The sequence below is a fragment of the Anneissia japonica genome, unplaced genomic scaffold, assembly GCF_011630105.1.
Source record: "Anneissia japonica isolate Jap-2015-1 unplaced genomic scaffold, ASM1163010v1 scaffold10466_len380309_cov135, whole genome shotgun sequence".
NCBI lineage: Eukaryota > Metazoa > Echinodermata > Crinoidea > Comatulida > Comatulidae > Anneissia > Anneissia japonica.
Genome location: NW_022715455.1, coordinates 271,717 through 284,175, shown reverse-complemented (window position 1 = coordinate 284,175; position 12,459 = coordinate 271,717). Strand labels below are relative to the sequence as shown.

The 12,459-nt window shown below is 35.7% G+C and overlaps 1 protein-coding gene across 1 annotated transcript; it reads left to right on the top strand.

Annotated features, from left to right (window-relative positions):
• Nucleotides 1–6,662: 6,662 nt before the first annotated feature.
• LOC117109231 (uncharacterized protein K02A2.6-like) lies at nt 6,663–7,136 on the top strand. Its single transcript, XM_033251488.1, has one exon. It carries the CDS (start codon nt 6,663–6,665, stop codon nt 7,134–7,136), a length of 474 nt encoding a protein of 157 aa, XP_033107379.1.
• The last annotated feature ends 5,323 nt before the right edge of the window (nt 7,137–12,459 follow it).

Sequence of the window (12,459 nt, the reverse complement as noted above, 5' to 3'; positions counted from 1 at the left end):
GTACCATAAAATATATATATCAGATATAGTGACTGACCAAAATGAATTTAAGACATTATAAAATGTTACAATATTATTTCATTTATTATTTGTGATTAGGTGCCCAACATTCCCCTCTAAGTAAAGTGGTACGGTCCAACGTGGTTGTGTGAGCTACACTGTGTGGCAGAGAGATTAAGATGGCGTGATAAGGACTCTACGCACTGAAATTAAATAGTTTCAAAAAACAAAACAAATTGTAATGTTAATTCCTCATCTAAAGCCTGTTTTCGATTGTTAACTTGCGTTGAGTTGCGTTAACTTTCGTTAAATCGCGTTAATTCGATTTAAAAAACGCCGTTAAAACAGATTAAAAAACGCCGTTAAAATTATATTTTAACGGCGTTATTATAAAGTTTTAAAAAAGCGCCGTTAAAATGATTTAAAAAAGCGCCGTTAAAATTGAGTTTTATCGGCGTTAAAATAAGTTTTAACGCGGCCCGTTAAAATGGAGCAAAAAAGCGCCGTTACAATAGAGTAAAAAAAAAACGCCGTTAAACTCTTATTTTAACGGCGTTAAAATAAGTTTTAGCGCGTTAAAATAAGTTTTAGCGCGTTAAAATAAGTTTTAGCGCGTTAAAATAAGATTTAACGCCGTTAAACAAAATTAACGCGTTCTCATTATGGCCCCGATGGCTAACCATACAATTTTTTATTTCGTCATCGTAAACATGTGCGCTCTATTTTAACGACTGATTGTTGGTGGTAGTTGTTGAAACTGAATTAATAGCAGTGGCGGACCGTAGGGTAAACTGCAGGGTATGCTACTTATCTGTATATCTAGGATGTTCCCCCCACCCCCTGAAAAAATTATACTCGTTTATCCCCCAGTCGCGCCCCCGTCCACAAATCATGCTCAAGTTAAAAATCACCTTATTTTGCGAGTTAGTCCCCTCACCTAATTACCGATCCCCCACCTTACCATTCCCATCCGCTCCTTTCCGTTAGTGCTGGAGTAGTAGGCCTACAGAATCTGCATTCTATAGTCAAAATACAAATATACCGGTATATTATTTTTAATACCTGCATGGTTGATCTTCTCTTCAAAAGAATTCCTATTCCTGTATTTTAACAAATTTCAATTCAAATAATCATAATTCAAAGTTGCTTATATACCGGTCATATGTATGCAAATTTATATAAACTTTAATCATTGAGGTTAAGCCTGTCGATAGAATGCCCGATCGGCAGTGGAGGTCTTGATTAAAGAGCATGCACACATACACTTCCATTCCAGTGTTAAATTGGCTATTCTGACGCCATCACACAGTTGTCACAATAGCAAATTTAAGTGTTCTTGTGTATGCTCTGACGCCCATTTACTCACTGAATACGTGATTGGCTGAGATTGAAAACCAGCCATGCGGAACTTCTAAGTAGCTGAGAGTGGGATGCGATAGGCCCGACTGTGATATCCTAGATACCAAAGTTGAAAAACTTTGCTATTCCAATGAACTGTAGCAATCCACTCGAAAAGTTAAGGTTTAAATAGAAGATTCTGACTAAGATAATATCTTAGCTAAATAAAACGGAGAAACTGTAATACTACATTTTTTTATTTTGATTTAGCCATGGTATGCACTGCCTTGATGGTCCTCCACTGATTAATAGTGACTATTATAGCGGAAATGGAAAAGATTGAATTGTCAATAAATAAATAAATACAACAAATCTGATTTTATTATTAAGAATAATATATATTATCACTTTGGTAAACTTACGCAATCGGACTTTTATCATTTATCGTAACATCTTATTCAATTCTGTAATCAAATAACCATTAAACACATTAGAAACTTCTTGAAAATATTATTATGAACCATTCAATACAATAAGCCTTACATAATACGGTTTGCCTGCAATAAATGAAGACTTACTACTTTGCCGTGTTTCCTACAAACAGGTTAGCATACTGTGTGATCAGTCAATTACCAGTCAACGTCCGATCACCTCCTGAACAGGTTAGCCTAAACAAGGAAGATCAACCTTAAACAATATCTCAATAAACTATACAGTACTATATAAATCCAACATTACCAACAAGCGTTAGAATTATAATTACAACAATCATCTTATAGCATCCTGAGTACCAATACTGATTAGGACTAAATCAACTTCAATAGTATAACGCATATTGTATAACTAGAAATCCAATCAATCGTGAAGACTGATATCTGACGTGATTCTTCCATTGACACATGACATTTAGTCATATAATATTAGTTATTGTTAAATATCGCCATGTCCATTCACACATACTACTAGCAGTATTATAATAACAGTATGATCAGAATCTAATACCTTTAATACCGCCACTCTATAGTATCAATCTGGGGCAGGCCTAATCGACATAAGCTCATAATTATGATCCTGGTCAGAGCCTAATCACACATTTCCCGTTCATAGTGTAGTAGGCCTAGTAATACCTATACACAACGCACATCGGCCTCACCGTGCATGCCAGTAATACCTAGCTAGGTCTAGGCCTATAATGGAGAGATACTCCCACCTCTTGTTATTGTAAACCAATTATAATCACTGCCCTACAAATTACTCTTATAAACTTACATTTAATCCGTTGGTTAGGATTCTAACCAATAACTTTAGAAACGGTCGACTAATGTACCGTTTGCTCCTGTTATTACACATACACAATCCTCATAGCAACACGATCATTAGCTTGGTTCTGACAACTGGGCATTCGCTGTGCGCCACCTATTTTCACTTACAAAACTCTACAGAAACGCAACCGTTTCTACAGGACTTGTTTACATTACTACTTGGTCCATTTGTAATACGACTATTCGTAAAAAGGACGTTTGCTGTTTTTTTTTACCCATAACATTACAAATATGTTGTGAAAACCAGACTAATGAGACTACAATGCTGCTGTTAGCATTGTTGGTGTACTTGTTGCCTGTCAGAAGATGATAATGGTGGTACAGCACAACAACGCTGGCTGATGCCTATGTTACGTAATCGTGTCCTTGTAATCTGAGCCGACTTTACCGTTATACAAGTTAATTTACCGTTATTCTAGTGAAGTTAAGTCACTTAACTTTAAGTGACTATTAAGCCTTTATCTAGCTATAATTAAGTGGTTCACGTCGAATATTTAACTTGTTAAGTAAATCTATATCTAGATAAAAGTTCGACGTGAACCAGGCTAATTAGTACTGGACTCTCTTTTGTTTAATAGATGAATCTGAGATAGGTTATTGTTATTTAAGTTTGGTATCTTAGCAGAAACTTCCTTCTATGTCTGCAAGCACTAATTAATTCGTTTATTTGGTTAAGTGTACTAGCTTTTAGATTGCATATAATGTGATTTTTCTCCTGCAGGCATAGGTTGCATCATTTATTAACATTAGAGTATGGTTTGCATTTGGATAGTATTCGCCATTCAATTTCATGCTTTACATAGATATCTTTAAGTTCCCAAACGCATTGACTAAGCGTGGTACTATTTCTATATTTGACATTCCGGAATGAACAAGTATGCGCATTATACCTACTTTTAAAAGTATTTTCTGTAAGTCCAACATACACCTCGACCATATTGTTGTCATCCCTTGTGATAGTAGCCTACATAATAAACACAAATGGCTCATCTAACACAGCCAGACCCACTAGAACTAACGGGCAATGTGTCAGAAAACTGGAAAAAATTCAAACAAAGATTTATGTTGTATAATACTGCATCTGGTACCGCTAGAAAAGATGACACTACCCAGACATCAATGTTGCTACATATTATTGGAGATGGTGCACTAGATGTGTACAACACATTTAACTTTGAAAACGACGGAGACAACATGAAGCTATGAAAAGTGCTTGAACAATTTGAAAAATATTGCTCACCAAAAAGAACGTGACATTTGAAAGCATAATTTTTTCACTAGATCCCAACTTTCTTCAGAAACAATTGACCAATATGCCACGGAACTCAGAAACAAATCAACATTATGTGAGTTTGGTGACTTAACAGACTCATTGATAAGCGATAGAATCATATGCGGTATCCCAGACAACCAACTCCGTGAACGTCTTCTCAGGGAGGATGATCTAAGCATAGAGAAAGCCTTGTAATTGTGCAGAGCAGCATAAATTACCAAGTCCTATGCAAAAGAGTTAAACGCCATTGATCCACCCGACCACATGAGAAAAACAGGTGTCCTTGTTCACTCAGTAAGACAACAAGCAAGGTGTGGTAATTGTGGTAACAGCCATGCACCAAAACAGTGCCCAGCCTATGGCACAACATGTAAAGGATGTGGGAAAAGAGGACACTGGCAGAGCATGTACAGATGCAAAAGGCACAGATCTAAGAGTCGTGAAAGACCAAAAGGATCGTATTCCAGGAGTAGGTCTAGAAACAGAAGCTCATATAACAATAGAAGACGAATGAATGCCATTGCCTTGGATAAAGATAATAATGTCATGGAGCGGGTTGAAGAGTTGTCGTTCAGTTTAGTTGGAATAGACGACAATTGTGATGAACTGTATGCTGACTTAAAAATTCAAATACCACAGAGAAATGGGATACACACTCTTTTTGTAAAAGTTGACACAGGTGCCCAAGGTAACAAACTGCCCCTGCGTATATATAAACAGATGGTACTGGAAAGGTCAACACAAATGGGCTCCCCAAGCCGGGGAAAACCAAGGTGAGCAAGGTTAAACTGACAGCATATAATGGAACAACAATCCCGCAACATGGCACAGTCCAGATACAAGCCAAATTCAGTGGCAAACAGTGGACATGGTTAAATTTTTATGTATGCAGTGTTGAGGGACCAGCTATTCTAGGACTCCCTGATGCCAGAGATTTGAAACTTGTAACTATCAACTGTGCAGTCGATACAAATCAAAGTGGCGATGTACCAATCAAAGACAGAAATGATCTGCAGAATCAATACCCTGACAGATTTAAAGGTATTGGAAGATTTCCAGGAGATTTCAACATTACCCTAATCGAAGATGCACAGCCTGTAATCCACCACCCGAGAAAATACCCAATTCACCTCAAGAGTGAGCTGGAAGCAGAGCTGACCAATATGCTAAATGATGGAATAATAACTAAAGTCACCGAACCAACTGACTGGGTCTCATCAATATCTTACAGCCGCAAGAGCAATGGGAAGCTGAGAATCTGTCTTGACCCAAAAGATTTGAACAGAGCAATGAAAAGAACGTACCACAAAACACCAACGCTGGAAGAGCTTACCCATAAGCTAAGCTAAGCTAAAATCTTTAGCAAACTCGATGCAAGACATGATTACTGGAGGAGTCAAGCCTTCTAACTACATTCAACTCCCCATTTAGAAGATTCAGGTTTAATCGCCTACCATTTGAACTCAAGGTGTCACAGGACATATTCCAAGAAAAGATGGACATGATCTTTGAGCAGTGCCCTTGAACAATTGGAATCGCCGATGACGTGGTTGTTTTTGGACGTAATGACAGAGAACACGACCAAAACTTACACAATCTCATGAAGATCGCAAGAAGATAGGTCTTGTCTTCAATATTGGAAAATGTGACATCAAAACAAAATGTGTGAATTTTTTGTGGATGTCTCTACGATGCACATGGTATACATCCAGATCCACAGAAGGTACAAGACATTCACTCATTACCAAGCCCAACATCTGTCACTGAGCTACAGCAGTTCCTAGGAATTGTACAATACATGTCCCCATTTATACCTAAATTGGCAGAACACACAGACACACTCAGAGCTCTAACCAGAAAAGACTCGGAATGGCAATGGACAGCAGCACATCAAACATCGTTTGAAAAGGTTAAGACACTCATAACAGAAAGCTGTACTCTGACCTATTTCCAACCAAATAAGCCTATAGTTATCCAAGTAGATACCGCAATGAAGGGATTAGGCGCAGCTCTAATCCAGAATGGAAAACCAATTGCCTTTGTCAGCAAAGTCCTAACTGACACAGAAAAGAGGTATGCAAACACTGAGCGTGAGTTATTGGCAGTTGTATTTGGTTGTACAAGATTCCACACATATGTGTATGGAACCAAATTCACCGTGGAAACTGACCATAAACCACTGGAAAACATCCAACATAAAAGCCTAGTAAACACTCCGCCAAGACTCCAAAGAATGATGATTCAGCTACAATCATGTGATTTGCAAATAACTTACAGACCATGGAAAGATATGACACTAGCTGACACAATGTCAAGACTCAACCCATCATATGGCCCTAAGATAGAATTTTACAGAACTATCCTCATCATACAGTTTACAGCTGAAAAGCTAGCAGAGATGCAAGAAGAGACCAAACAAAGTGTAACTCTTAAACCCCTAATGGGCACCATCATAAACGAATGGCCAGATGAACCAAAGAAGTTACCAAAATGCATCAGAATGTTTTTGGTCAAGCAGGGATACATTAGCAACTGAAGATGACCTTATACTACAAGGAAACAGAATATTAGTACCAGAGAAACTAAGACCAGGCATCCTGAAAAAGCTCCACATCGACCACCAAGGTATAGTCAAAACCCAACTACGAGCAAAATCATCAGTGTTTTTGCCCGGAATTAACCGTGATATACAGGATGTGGTCAAAGGCTGCACTGCGTGTCAATCACACATGAAATCACAGCAATCAGAACCATTAATGCAGCACAAAATACCCGAAGGACCTTGGCAAGTCGTCGCAGTAGACTTGTTTTATTTTCATGGAGATGAATACCTTGCTGTCGCTGATTATTACTCCAAATTTCCTTTTGTAAAAAAGATTGGAAAACGAAGCACCAGCATGGCAGTCATCAAGATGACTAAATGTCTATTCAGTGAGCATGGCATTCCAAACAAAGTTGTAAGTAACAACGGTCCACACTTTAGCAGTACCGAGTTCCGACAATTTGTGAACGAGTGGGGGATTGAACATGTAACATCCAGCCCACACTACCCAAGAAGTAATGGGTTCATTGAAAGAACCATACAAACAGTGAAAAGCACACTACAGAAGTCAAAGGACAGTGGTTCAGACCCATTCCTAGCGCTATTGTGCTTGAGGGCCTGGACAACACCGATAGACAGTTATCTTCCACCACCCACATAATTACTGTATAACCGGAAAGTGAGGAGCAATCTACCAATAAGTTATCAAGACGACAATCATCACAACAAAGTCACCAACAGATTAATCCAACGACAAACCATGCAAAAGACCTATCATGACAAAAGAGGAGTTAAAAACCTTGTTCCATTGAGAGAAGGAGAACAAGTGACAGTACAAGACCCCCAAAGCAAGGAATGGACGCAAGCAACTGTGCGAAAAATATGCAAGGAACCAAGATCATATTGGGTGGAAACTCAGACAGGAGGTATACTAAGACGGAACAGAAAACACCGCCACAAGCAGCACTCAAAGCGAGTAAGATTTATGGATCATGCACCTGACGACACAACAACACCATCTACTCAGCGGTTTTGCCGAGTTATAAAGAAACCAAAGAGACTGATAAAATCCATATAAAAATTCTTGCACTAATAAATCTAAAAGAAGACCACTTATTTAAAACCAATAGACTCATAATCTGAACTCATTATGAAGATAAAACTGAACACTATAAACTATTAAAAAAAAAAAAAACAAGTACTCATCAACTAGATCAATGATTTTAAAAAATAAATAAATAAAACGTACACTGACTGTTACCAAATTCAGTGTCAATAATAAATATGTTTTGCTATGTTATGAGTTAATTACTAAAGAGGAGGATGTGATGATACGCCTATGGCGCTTCATACGAGTGTTGCTAAGCTCAGCTTGTAATGCCTAGACAAGGATTTGTGGTTAACCATTTTGCATTAAATGTTACGTTGTTCAACAAGCCCGATAGATTCGTACATCATTCCAGTACTGTGCATTATCACATGACATAACAATAAGAACAACATTACAACTATCACATCGTTTGTGTTCCTCCACTGATTTAACTTAGTTGCTTGTACAATTTTTCTGTTTACTCTTTCCAGAATTTGTTTGCGTATTTTTCCTATTTCGGATTTGGATGGGTTTATTAGCCTGCAACACGGGTTACTTTCAAAATTGTCTTTTATGGTCTTTCATGGTTATGAATGCATCTCGCCTAGCGGTAATTTCTATCCTATCGTCTAGCTGAAGCTTTTCCGCTATTTTAATTTCGTCCCTTGCTACTGTACTTACAGTATGTGGCTGTGCCTTCTTGTATGCTTTCGTTATGTTCCTGGTCAACAAATCGTTATAAGCGTGCGTGTCCATGCGGTAAAATGTTCATTTTGTCTGCCGATATCAGTAGGTTCTTATCTTGCTTTATTTTTATCGCGTCGTTGTTGTGGTTTTTTTGGAACTGACATCTATATTATTATTATTCCCAAACTTAATATTCTGCACAAAGTTCAGCATCTTGTCTTAAAATTCTTTAAGTTCGATTTTAAATGTTTCCTTCGTTGCGGTCGTTACAGTTGGGTTAAGAAAATAGAATGCTTTCCATCGCATACGGTTAAGAAACAGTTCAACCTTCTCAATCATGTACTTAATGTATTCCTTTGGCTGAGCCGTTGGATGTTTTTAGTTAAATAACCAAGGTCAATGCGTTATATATATATATATATATAATATATAATATATTAATATATAATATATTAATATATTAATATATAATATATTAATATATTATTATAAATATAATTAATTTAATATAGGTGTGTTAGATAACAATGTTAATGTTTTTTTTAAGTTTCTTATAATACTAATGTATTGTTACAATCAGATATTTTAAAATAAGGCTATTTTGAACACATAAACACTAACGAAGACGCAACTCATTATTTATATTAGATTGCTAATATTATAAATCAGAGCTTGTTTCAATTTTTCAGGAATATGCAAATATTGGTGGCTTTGAAGAAAAACATATCCAATCTGAGAAAAAAGCACTTCGTATGTATGTAACAGAGGCTAATAAAGAATTTCCATCATATCAAACAAACGAGACAAGTTTAAAAGCTCAAATTGACATTTTACGTACTCAATTGAGATCTCAGAGAACCTTTGGCAACTGGTGTAAGTCTTTGTTTGGAAAGCAAAAGTCCGTTTTGATCCCTGATTATATGTTTAAATGTAAATAAAAGTAAGTCATCAAAATATACATAACACATATGTATTACAATATTTCAATCTAATTAGATGCATGTACTTCATTTATTCTTATTTTATGTATATTCTGTTTGCTGTGTACTAACACTATGAGCATACTATAAGTAAGTCGAAAGTGTTACTATCATTATACTTTTTCGAATTTCGAATTTGTTGAGCATTTTTTTAATTGATTTACAAAATATTTTACATTTCAATTGCCTGATGTGTGTAGTAATAGAGAACAATAACTTTAGTCGTTTTCTATATTATTATGCTTGGATATTGTACTTTTATTATTTACGAGAAATAAGAATATTATTATCAGTAAAATAGTAACTTTACAATTTCATTACTGAATGATGGTAACTAAATGATCAATATTTGTTTAAGTGTGAGTCTCTTGCTCCTGGCTTTGGTATATGTTTATGTCTGTTTTCGGTGTACATATACAATGAGTGAATTTATCATGACTAATTGAACGAATAGAACGTTTATTACATACTCTTTGCTTTTTTATTCCAATGTGTAGTAATTGGGGACAATAACTTTTAAGATTGTTACGCTTTTATTAATGTACTTGTATACGTTACTTTTATTGTTAGTATTAGAAAAAAATATACAGGAATACAACTACAAGTGACATAGACATTTGTTCAAGTGTGGGACTTATAAATCCCTTTAGTATCTTAAGATTATTACATTTGCATTTGATTACATTTTCTCAGCTCCATAAAAGTATTATTTCGTGATCAACAGATAATGTTAATGAGATTAGCATGACTATTTTAATAGACTAGAACGTTTTAACATATATTTTACATTTTAATTATCCAATGTGTAGAAATTGGGGAGCTAAATTTAGAGATTGTTACGCTTTCTATTAGTTTACTTGTATACGATACTGTTATTGTTAGTATTAAAAAATAAATAAAAATACTACTATAAGTGATACAGACATTTGTTTAAGTGTGGGAAATATACATCCATTTAGTATCATAAGATTATTGCATTTGCATTTTATTGCATTTTCACAGCTCCATCAAGTTATTATTTAGTGATCAACTGATACTGTTTACTAGGAATGTTTCTATTCTAGAAAGTGCTTATTTAAAACAATTTTAAAATTGCAATAATTCTTGTTCATATATTATGATACCGAGAGTTCTCAATTTGATTGTTTTTCTCATTTGTTTTCTCTTTACAATGCAATTATGCCATTAGTGAGTTAGAATCAGGGGAATTCAGCAGCAGTCGTAGCTCCAACGGCGGGTTGAAGGGGAGGGAGCTAAGGCGAAACTGACAGGCATGGTACCCAGTGGCTCAACGACACGACAAGGTCGTCAGATCAAAAAAATATTTTACTATCAAAATGACCTAATTTTGAATGTCAATCCCTAGTATGTGGTCAAAAAGCAAATTTGTTTAGTCATAGTAAACAATAAAACTCTTCCAGTCATTACTACCAGGGTTTGTATTTCCTGGACCCTTACCGTCGCCCTTAATTTGATTAGGACTCCCTTTCTGATATGTTTGACCGACTGTTGACAAATGTTAAAGCCATCACTGTTCAGCATGACTATCTAACACTCTCTTGTTTTTAATCCATATATAATACAATTATGTAAAGGAAAATTAATAACCATTTAAAATTAATTTTTTTACTTGCATTTAGTATTTTACTACTAGTAATGAATAATAAACAATATTACTTACAGCAGTAAATTATTGATTTGACCATTTCATTTACTAAATGATGATGGCTATATGATCAATATTTTAGTTTGAGATATTTCAATAAAATAAAACGTAGAATCATATATGACTAGAATCATTATCCTGGCTTAAGGCTCTATCAACACTATATGTGACAAATTTACATGATGTGGCGATATTATGATGATGTCATACTACACACAGATATCACATTTGTCGGTCACATAAAATTTGATATTGAGGGCAGACTGTAGCTTTAGACCTGTTCATACTGAAGACCATGACAAACGAAGGCGTCAGGCGTCATGCAGCGGCAAGAATCCCTACCAGGAATTGTATTTCCTGGACCCTTACCGTCGCCCTTAATTTGGTTAGGACCCCCTTTCTGACAAGTCGGACCGACTGTTGACAAACTTAAAGCCATCACTGTTCAGCTTGACTAACACTCTCATATTTTGTTTAACCATATAGAATACAATTATGTAAAAAAAGATGATTAACCAATTAAATTTTACAAATAAATGTAGTGAAAGAGGACAATTATCCTTAAGATATTACTTAGCTTCAATTATTTTACTTGCATTTAGTATTTTACTACTAGTAATGAATAATAAACCATATTACTTACATCAGTAAATTACTGATTTTACCATTTTATTTACTAAGATGATGGCTATATGATCAATATTTTAATTTGAGATATTTCAATAAAATAAAAGGTATAATCAGATATGACGTCACAATGACGTCATCCTCGCTTAAGGCTCTATCCACACTATATGTGACACATTTACACGATATGCCGATATAATGATGATGTCATACTACACACAGATATAACGTTTTGTCTCATAAAATTTGATATTGTGGGCAGACTGTAGCTTTAGACCTGTTATACTGAAGACCATTACAAACGAAGGTGTCAGGCGTCACGTAGTGGCAAGCGAAGCCAATCGCGTAAAGATCGCTAAAGTTGACTTTTGGTCGAAAATGTCGCTGTCCCAATGACTACCTTTTTTGTACCCTCTCCTGTGCAGGAAATTTTGAAATGGCGGGTGGCAACAGAGAAGATTGGATGAAACTGATTTTGTTAAGGTACAATAATAGACAAAAGAAAAGAGCTGTAAGGAGAGACCCGAAATGTTGGGTACTCCCACTTTTTTTTTTAATTGAATAAATGGACAGTTTGATTAACATCCAGCAGAATAATCCAGAACTGTTGTCAATGTAAGTATCTATAGGCCTAGTGTATGATAGCATATGCCTACGACGTCTAGGCATATGTAGGATGAAAAGAGGGCCCTAGCTCGGGAAAGAAATCAGCACGCCCACTCGTCATGGCATAGCAATTTTTGTAAAAAAAAGCGTAGTCTTTTCGTTCGTAGTAGTGGAAAATAATTAAGCGCTCATGCGAATTTTTTTCGTGACAAAACTCTTCGTTTCGAGCGAATTAGCCCCATATTCTTAAAAACAACTTTAGTCGAACTTCGAACTAAAACTTCATTTAAGTTTTAACTACGACTAAATCAAGTCCTAGTTTTAGTTC

Coding starts and splice junctions, on each gene's coding strand:
- LOC117109231 (XM_033251488.1), top strand. CDS start 6,663: ATGAAATCACAGCAATCAGAACCATTAATGCAGCACAAAATACCCGAA.